This window comes from Setaria italica, chromosome V (assembly GCF_000263155.2).
Source record: "Setaria italica strain Yugu1 chromosome V, Setaria_italica_v2.0, whole genome shotgun sequence".
Lineage (NCBI taxonomy): Eukaryota > Viridiplantae > Streptophyta > Magnoliopsida > Poales > Poaceae > Setaria > Setaria italica.
Window position 1 is genome coordinate 21,854,764 of NC_028454.1, and position 9,662 is coordinate 21,864,425.

The following is a 9,662-nucleotide window of genomic DNA, read 5'->3' on the forward strand; positions in this document are numbered from 1 at the left end:
CCTCACCACCGGCTAGGTCTGCTCCCCGCATTAGAGCCGTGGCCGGTCGGGAATGCCTCGTTACGCCACCTCCTTGCCACTAGCCGGGACCAGCCTGCCACGGTATGCCCTTGCTGGCCTACCCTGCCTGCCGCACTGTGGTCAGCCACCCCCTACCCTAGCCAAACCACACCGTCAGGGCCATAGCAGCCCACGCTAGACTGTGCCGCCCCAACATCGGGGCCAGCCATCCCACACCCCAGCTAGACCGCATTCAGGTAATGGGAAGGAAGCTAGGGTACAAGTGAGAAATGGGAAGGAGTAAGGCAGGCCCACCACTCACGCTCCGTGTCCGCGGAGTAAAATCCAGATTAGGGTGAGGAAGGAAGTGTTCGGTCACGAAGTAAAATCCAGATAATAAAACGAATGAACAACGAAACTTGCGTAAATTAGAAAGAAACATGTGAGCTTCTCTTGGCATCGGTCTACACAATAAAGAATGCGAGAACATTCAAATTCTCTCTACACTTTTCCGAAGAAAGAGGCACCACTACATGAATTCACCATCTACAAGAAGGGTATGAGATCGCTTCTGGTCTTGACCACCCGGAAGATCAGACACTTCCCCCCTTGATCAACAAGTCCAGAGTTCAACTGACCGTCATGAAATGTATAATCTTTTTGCTCCTTATTTTAAAGGGGCTAGATACTTCCATCTGCTTACCAAAGTTGAGTTTTCTCCCTGATCATGTTTGAAATGGGTTGCCAGCCCACCAGCCACGGCTTCCTACTTGTGGGGACTGCAAAGTTGAGCTCAAACATCTCTTTGCTGATGTTGCCACCCTCACAGAATCCAACCAGCCGGGCCACCAGATCCGCGCTCTCCTCGATGTGCACCTGATCGTTCGGGTCAGTCCAGAGCTTGTTCACAAGCTGCAGCTTTCTCTGCTTAGCGTCGAGGGGGACCTGCCATTTAATGAAGAGGCGCTCCCGCTCTTCATCTGTTAGCCTTGACCCCATCCTTCTTGCAAGAAATTCCCGCTCATTCCTCAATGCCTTGATACTGTGCAAAGGTAAAACAAAACGAAAGGTGAGTTAGATCCAGACAGAAAATAAACAACCAGTATCTATGTCATGATTGCACTTTCAGTCATGACTAAGGGACACAGCAATGCTTCACTATGGCTAAAGGTCATGTAAACTTCAGCACTAGTTTTTCTTCCTGCTAGAACCAATTGCCATGATTGGTAAAACTCAGAAAACAAACAGCATGTTAGATACTAGTCAGTTACCTGGAGACAAGCGAAACTGCAGTGTCATCACCAGCTGCAGGGCTTGCATCACCGACCTCAGCAAAGTGTTGTTGCAACCATGTCAGTCTTCTTACTTCAACTTCGATGTATATCTGATCAGCCCTATCTCCCCTGAATAACAGGTAGAACTGTGTCCTATGAATGATAGATACATGGCAGAGATCCCACAATTGAATAATGTGCTGCATCTGCTCCTTGAATAATCTGTCCCATGAATCAGGAGTGTCCTGTAGAGGCCCAGAATTATCCTCTTCCAAGTCATCATTTGACTTTCCTTCATTAGATTCCAACTCCAAGACCTGTGAAAGATTATAAAAGAATCAGATTTTAGCAGAATGAAAACAGAACAATTTTCCAGGGATAACATCATTTTTATGTGTCCAAGATCAGGTGAGGTCAGAACCTGGCAGACTAGCAGCTGCTTTTGGTACTGAAGTTTTGCAACTCGTTCCTTCAATTCAGTCACATAAGCTCTGATGCTCCTCACGTTTTCCTCTGCCGCATTTTGAAACATCCGCTGCATCTTTTTCATATTCACTGAGCTGGATCGCCTATAGCGTGGTGTTTCATCACGTGATGATATATCTCCATCTTCACTCTTGGTGGGAGTAGCCTTTTCTGATCCTTCAACAGACACAGTGTCACCTTCTGGGGCCCTGTTCTCAACTTCTGATTCTGAAGGCCTACTAGAAGAGTGGGGAGAGCAAGGTGCTCTTAGAAGATTTGCTCTGTTTATGTTGTTGCTCACACCCAGTGGAAGAAGCATTCTCTTCTTCTTCTTTGATCTGTTGGACTTTGGGGTAGTCTCATTACATGGCATGGCAACATTTGGAAGTGACATCACCAATCTGTCAATAGAACGTTGCACATTTTCTAACTTTGCCTCGAGTTTGGCAATATCATTGTCTTGCATATGAAGTCTAGAGATCTCATCTTTCAAATCAGATCCATTTGCTTCATCTGTAATCATCTCCACGTCTCCGTTCTCAGACCTAACAGCTTGCATCTCCCTGATTTCTGCCTGAAGTTTAGCAATAGTTTCTGCAGCATCCTGGTTGCCATGCTTGTGGCATTGAACTTCTTTGTGAAGTACTTCAATGGCGCGGTTTGCTTCAACCTCAAGCTGTTGCTGCAGCTGCTCCAGCTTGCGGATTTCATGTTTTAACACGAATGGAGCAGTAGATGATTGCCTAATCGAGCTCCTCATCTTAATTTTGTTACTTGGCTCTAATGATCCCGAAAATGTGAGGCACTTTCGGGCTTTTTGTGGTGAGTCAAAAGGATTCCACCCCTGCAAGAATAGAGTGGAATTCAAAGGGTTAGCTAATGGTAAAAAAGAGAAGTTCTGGATGAGCAAAGGCAGATTCTTACTGGCTGGTGATCACCCTTCTTCTTCCGCAGTTCTTCGAGCTCTGACTGTGCATTATCTCTCTGTTTCCTGAGTTCCTCTATTTCAACTTCCATCTACAGAATTCACTGGTTAGATCATTAAAAAAGGTAACATTTTTAAGTATTCAATGAACTCTTGAAAGCCTATGAGACCGTTAGAGACATTACCTGTCTAATCTTCCTGTCCTTTTCCATTATGAGGATATCAGAAGAGGAGGCACGGTCAGGGGTTCTCAGCTCTGCTTCTAGTCTAGCAACTTCTGTCTGAAGGTGCTTCACCAATTGCTTATCTGATACAACCTGTATGAAAAATGTATTGATGAGTTGTTCATTGATGTTTTTTCAACAATAAGGCACAAAGAAATGTTGACTCAGAATCACAACTCACAACCCTTACCATATTAACTTTTGCAGTATTTGTGACCTCTTTTGCACAGGTTGCAAAGAATAGAGTATTTCTAGATTGTTCTACATGTGTCAGAGCTGGGCTCATAGTACAGATGATTGCTGTTCTTGCGTTTCCACCCAAAGAAAGCTGTAAAATACGTGTCAGCTTTGAATCCCTGTAGGGTATGTGTCCACTTCGCTTCTCTGAACTGCAATTGAAATTTACAATTAGGTTTCATTTCCAAATAAAGATGTATATTTGTTGCTAGAATTTTCTATTCAAAACAAGAAACAATGCATGTCTTTCTAGCTCATATAATCTGAATGCTTTACGATTGCAGAAACTGTATGCGTTGCAAAAGAAGACTCAGCCAACTTTTCCTGCTACTTGGGATTTGGATGTACGAATTTGTAATGCAGAATAGCAGAAACGTTCAAGAATACCGAGAGTTCTTTAAACCACAAAGAATACCTGACCAGTAACTATTTCTTCAACATGAGCAATTCAGGAAGGACTGAAAAAGTCATTTTCAATCCATTGTGCTTATACCAAATATGCAAAAAAACAGTTTTTGGGAGAGGCACTACACTTTTGTCTATTCTAAAGTAGAACTTATCTCTACATTGTTGACGGTCCACTTATACAAGGAAACTGTATAGCAGTTATTTTAACACGATATGCTGTTTAACGTGTGAGATATTATCTTTCATTAAACCTTAAGTTATAGATTGTTGAAGGTCAAACTTGAACACAATTGAATATAACAGCAAATCAGTTAATATGCAGTAGTCATCTAGGGGTTTTTGCTCAGCGAGATGAATTCATGGACCAGCAATATGCAAAAGTCATCTAGAAGTTATACCAAAACTGGAGCATAACTGCTTAACGTATCCCCCACACATTTCAAAAACCATCCTCCAGTTTTGGCTTTCAGTGATTTAAGCCAACAGATCAACGAATTGCGTTCTTAAAAGAAAGATTGCACTACCATGAGACAAACAAATTATAAGTTTTTCCAGACATGCTAACTGACTTGCTAGATAGCAATTGGACCAATAAGAAAACAGTATGTTAGCAGAATGTATTTCATCTGATACATTTTTTGTAGCACATCATCCATGTGCACTCATCTATGAATTTGTTGTGACCTAAGTTACACCCATTAAACTTGAACACATCCAACATATAATAACTAGAACTAAGAGTAAACTAATAACAAAACTAATACAGTTAATGCAGAGTTCATCGGATGCATTTCAACAGCAGAAATCTTCAACATTACACTTTCTAGATGAATGCAGAGAAAAGTCACTTGTACCTTAGCTTTCTGATGACAGTAGTCAAAGTCAACAAGCTGCGATTTATATGGCAACCCTCTTTCAACCTTGCACCTATGGCATGTGTTTGTGCAGCTCGTTCACTTCCAGCAAGGTCAACAAAATTCTGCAAACAGAGCCAGCAATTATTCAAATTATGAATTCAGCATACCAATATCCAAAACTAAAAGTAGGAAAGTATGCTTACCAGGTTAGCAACAAAAGATTTAACACATCCTGACACTTCCCGGAGCCTGCTCTCGAGTGTCTGGATAAACAAATACACCACAAAAGATTAATACTTTCCTCACCATGTTTTTTCTTGGAATGACTCCATGTAAACAGCATACATACCAGCCTAATGATTTGGTGAGAACGTGAACTAGTGTCATTTAGTGCTGTCTCCCCAACCTGTCTTTGTTCTGCAATCATTTGGAAGAGTGTTAAAGTGATTAGCTCGATTCATTTCCTTTTTTACAGTATTTATTATTTACCTTCACAGATGCTGATTAGATGCCTCAGATGTTGGCTGTCCTTAGCAATTTCTTCTTGCAACTTCTCCACGATGGTTCCTTTCTGTACAACAGAAAATATTATCATTTAGATCACTATAGCATCAAAATTTTGTTGGGCATTGTATAAACCAAGTCAGTTGTAAACAAACCTCAGGATCATCTAACAACCGAAGGGGGGCAGAGTCAGGTCGTAGAAGATCCTTCACAATCTCATTGTATATTTCCATAGCAGATATTTTGATAACAAATTCCCTCTCAGGAGTCTAAACAAGAAAAATAATGTGTTATAATACTTAATATGGGCATGTTAGGAAGCAATCATCCATAACAGTACAAAAGCATTGACATCCTCAGATTTACAAAACTCACATTATCTATGTGCCTATAAATATCATTGACAGCACTCTCTGTAACACCTCTCATCGTGAATGTTTTACCACTGCTGGTTTGCCCATATGCAAAAATGGTGGCTGCAAAACAAACACAAGGTAAGGGGTCACTTGCAGATGATCATTTCACTACAACCAACATACAAACTGGCCTTAACCTACCATTAATGCCTGTCAATGCAGACATTGCAACATCCTTAGCTCCCTCTTCATAGACTACATCTGTTTGGCAAGCTGGCCCAAAAACCTTATCTGGAGGGACATAAAGACATTGATTAGTTGCAAACAGATTTTCTTGAGCTGCATTGTTCATGAATTGATAATTCAATACTACCAAAAGTATAAGAGGTTGGTGCAGCCCGGTCCTGTGGGGGGCCCTTGTACAAGATTGTCTGGCTATCAGCGCATTCCCATGCTACTTCATCCTTCACAGCCAGCTCCTTCTTGCTTAAGGGCCGCACCCTCACTGTAACAAAGATCTTCTCCTCCTTGGCCCTTGAGCTGCCACCAGGAGTTGACATTGGTGTGCGCTCACCCTTTGATGCAGGAGTGCTTGGTGGTCTTGATGCACCCATTTTATAATCTCGCTGTATAATCTAAAAAACAAATTCCTGGAATTGAACAAGGAACTGGAGGCCTTCTCACAAAATTCGTGTGGAAAATAGACACTGGATCTGCTGAAATGCAACAATGGTCAAGGGTAATTTTTCATAGTCACATGAATGTAACAAACAAATTTCACCATTGATCATAAACACAAATGCTGACAAACTAGTAAAGACATTTTCTAAAACGTGCCCCTTACATAGTTCTATCCAAATAAATAAATGTTTATTTTCTACCAGCGGAAATAAATTACAAGCATTAGTTTGCCACTTTATTATTGCGCAGGGATCTACAGACCAAACGATCAAATGTGGCACAAAATGGAAACCCAGTAATAGAGAAAAGAAAATGCAGCTCTGATTTCCGTTTATCCATGCAAGTACACATGCAACGAACAAAGCAATTTCCCTGTAATAGTGGTTTGGATTGTTCATGTCATGTAACAAGCACCATTTTGATTCCGTGCAATGTACACGAGAAATTGCTAATTTCAAATCTCGCAATGCCCCCAACGGAAACTGTATTTAAAACTCCAGACTGATCCGACCCTTCTCAGAATGGGCAACACCGAAACCCCGGGAGATGCGTCGACGGTAGTAAGTGGGATTTACGTATGGAAACCCGAATCGAAGAACTACTGTTACCAAAAATAAGAAATCCCGCAAGCGACCAGCCGCAGATAAACTACCTTCCTTTCTAGAACAAATCTACCCAAAACGAACCAAACGAATTTCCTAATCTGCGCCGCACCCCCGCCACTGAGAAAACCGGCGGAAACTTCTCCGCCTGCACGGGTGCTGCCCAGCCCGCGTCGACCACAGGAGTAGATCGGCCGGCGGATGCTAGGGCCCACCCCGCCGGACACGACAGCTCCGCCGGCTGAAGGCGGCAAGCCGTGGAACCAACGGCCGTGGGAGGAAACGAGGGATTCGAGAAGAGGGGAGGAGGAGGAAAAGCAGAGAAGCCACTCACCAGAGCGGCCGGGTAGGGGAGGGCGATCCGGCCGAGCAGCCCCCAGGCGCGCGCAACAAGGAGGCCGGCGGGGAGGCCGAGTGCCGCGGGCCGCGCTGCCGACGGTGCGCGTGCGCTTGCGGCGAGAGGAGGAGCCGTTTGCTTGCTCTGGTGGATGGGCTGGGTCGAGGTGGTGCACGGTGCTGCTCTCTTTCTCTCTCTACTTGTACCGTTTGAATTCGCCGGCTCGTTGCCGTGGAGAGGAGAGAGACTAGAGAGCGAGCAACAGAGGGAGAGAGAGGAGCGAGGAAAAATAATTCGAGGGAGCGGAGCGGGTGGTGCTGTTGGCGTGAAGCGACAAGCGAGTCTTGGGGCTGAGCAACGGCTAGTTTGGAAGGCGTCAACCAAAGCCATTTGTTGCCGGGGCGGATGCTCGGCTGTCTGGCTGCAGGTGGGCCACCATAGGGGAGTTCTGGGCATGGACCCACGAGTCGGTGAGTGACGGTTTATGATAGGCTTTGAATTTGCCTGTGATTGAAGGGGAGTTCCGCCGGTATGTGTCCCCAGGAGTGGGTACACCGTACACTGCACACGGGGAACTAGTGGAGAATAGGGAGTGTTGAGCTGGGTCGATCATTCCGTTGTTCAACGGTGGTGACCCTAGTTTTGAATTTGTTTTATGAGCTAAGTGTGTTTAATGCACTGTTTAAATTCAGAAAAACATGGCGCGCGTGACTCTGCACTTATTGCTAATTAATATGAGCTTTTTTATTTTAATATTTGTAGGACACAAGCTTTTTAATACATTTTTACGCATTCTATACGAGGAATTGCTTCAACAAGTCTTTCTACCGGCTCACGCCATCACCATCACACATGTTGGTCCTACTCTTATGTGACTTGGTCGCATAACCAAGCCATACACGTAGCAGGGCTCTTCCATCTACAGGTATGGGATTCAAGACAAAAAAAAATTAGAGCACCGCGTTCTCAAGATTAGTCTATAGTACATAAGATGCCACCCATGCCTCCCGACCCTACCCCCTCAGTCCTACACCGCCACCAACTGGCGAGGCTAGATCCGGCCGCGCTGCCACAGATCCACCGTGCCCAGCAGCCCTCACAACCCACCCACCACCAGATCTGCCAACCCACAAGTTCCCCTTTCTCCTCCTAGGTCCAACACTGGAGGGAGCGCTTCTACGACGAATCCCCTCTACCGCCGCCCCCCATGGCCAGCCACACCCCCACGACATAGAATGGGTGCCTGCATCACCGGATCTGGCGGTGACGTCACCGGATCGGACACCCACCTTCACGGAGGTCTTCAGGAGGGCCTTCACTGTGCCGCACCAACCTCACCCAGGCCGCTCCGTCCAAGCATTCACTGCACAGGGCTAGCCTCCACACCACCGGCCTCCTTCGGCATTTACTTCACCCACAAGACTCTGGGGACACGACAAGTTGTTCGCTCTGTACAAAACTCTGGAGCACCACCTAGAGAAGGAACGGAAGATGCGCACTGATAGAGAAGTTGATTTGGTGAATACCATGACGACCCTTCGAGATCACGAGGCTAAGCTGGTGGCCACCAAGCTTGCTCTGAAGGAGCTGACAGAAGCCGCTCAGCCCATCGCAGCTATGGTGGAGCCCCCGGTGGAAGGCGTAGAGCCCTACCCACTGGTGGAGAAACTCAAGAAGGTACTCGTGAAGATAACCGGAAGATGGCAGAGTCCGTCTCAAAGTAGCTGTTGGCGATGGTGAAGTCCTTCTACCCGCAAGCTGACTTGGGTCCAGTTGCGCAGGGGATTGCCCAAGACTGCTTTGATGAGCAGTTTCAACAGTACCTGCGAGAGGTGACTCCTATTGCCAAGGAGGTAGCTGGTCAGATAGACCTTAAGTAACTGTATGTAAAGAAATGAAGTTATTGTAACATAATCATGTCATAAATGAAATGTAAATTATTTGAATTTTTGTCGCAAATTATATTGCTGTCAACTTGTTTGTTTTAGTGCATCTCCCGAACTACCCTGATAGTTGCTCGTACGGTAGTCGTGAGTGTCTGCGCATAAGGCTACTCTTGTGAGTCTCTTCAGATACACAGTGTAGAACACACCTGGGATGTAACTGCTTTCTGCGGAGTGCAAGTACCTAAGTATCTGGGTAGTTAGACTCTTTAGGCGAGTGGACTCTTCAGGACTTCATCGGCTAGAGCCTACCTTTGCAACCTCTTTGGATTTTTGGGGTGTTGTGCTCCAAAAACCTGAAACTACAGACTTGTTATTACAAGCTACGACCAGACAGACTTGTCTAGATAAGAACTTGGGTAGTTATAAATAACTCCAAATTTCTAATGACTTCTTTTCTGTAGGCCGCCGATGGACAAACTTGTCCAATGAGCTAACTAGCTCATTTTTTGAGCGCGCAGGCTTGCTTTTGCAAGTCACTGCTTGTCCAACGAGTTGAATAACTCGAAAGATATGTGTGCTGACTTGTTATTACAAGCCGCATGTGGACAATTTTGTCAACGAGTTGAATAACTCGAGGATATTTCTTCCAGGCTTGTGAGTGCAAGCCGCGAGTTGGGCGATAGTACCTGGGGAGCTGAATAGCTCTGCGAACTTGGTTTTGCAATTTGTAATCAGGCAGAAATAGGTAGTCATTTTATGACAAAAATAAATCTGCTTGATAGAATTATATTTTGTACAACTAAGGCCGAAGGCCAATTTACATGAATATGTAAACTATGGGTAGAATCGACACAAGTGCTCGATGTTCCACGAGTTGTCAACTTCTTCACCAGAGAGAGTTTGGAG

General features: G+C 44.9%; 1 protein-coding gene across 1 annotated transcript; it reads right to left on the minus strand.

Annotated features, from left to right (window-relative positions):
* Positions 1 to 397: 397 nt before the first annotated feature.
* Positions 398 to 7,154, minus strand: LOC101759213 (kinesin-like protein KIN-7A). The gene is made up of 15 exons (XM_004968765.3): positions 6,868 to 7,154; positions 5,624 to 5,963; positions 5,452 to 5,541; positions 5,270 to 5,370; positions 5,050 to 5,163; positions 4,880 to 4,961; positions 4,740 to 4,807; positions 4,594 to 4,653; positions 4,388 to 4,512; positions 3,079 to 3,277; positions 2,850 to 2,981; positions 2,664 to 2,756; positions 1,696 to 2,583; positions 1,272 to 1,591; positions 398 to 1,042 (listed from the first exon to the last, which is right to left on the minus strand). The coding sequence occupies exons 2-15, from the start codon at positions 5,862 to 5,864 to the stop codon at positions 700 to 702; spliced, it is 2,856 nt and encodes a 951-aa protein (XP_004968822.1). The 5' UTR covers positions 5,865 to 5,963; positions 6,868 to 7,154; the 3' UTR covers positions 398 to 699.
* Between the last annotated feature and the right edge of the window lie 2,508 nt (positions 7,155 to 9,662).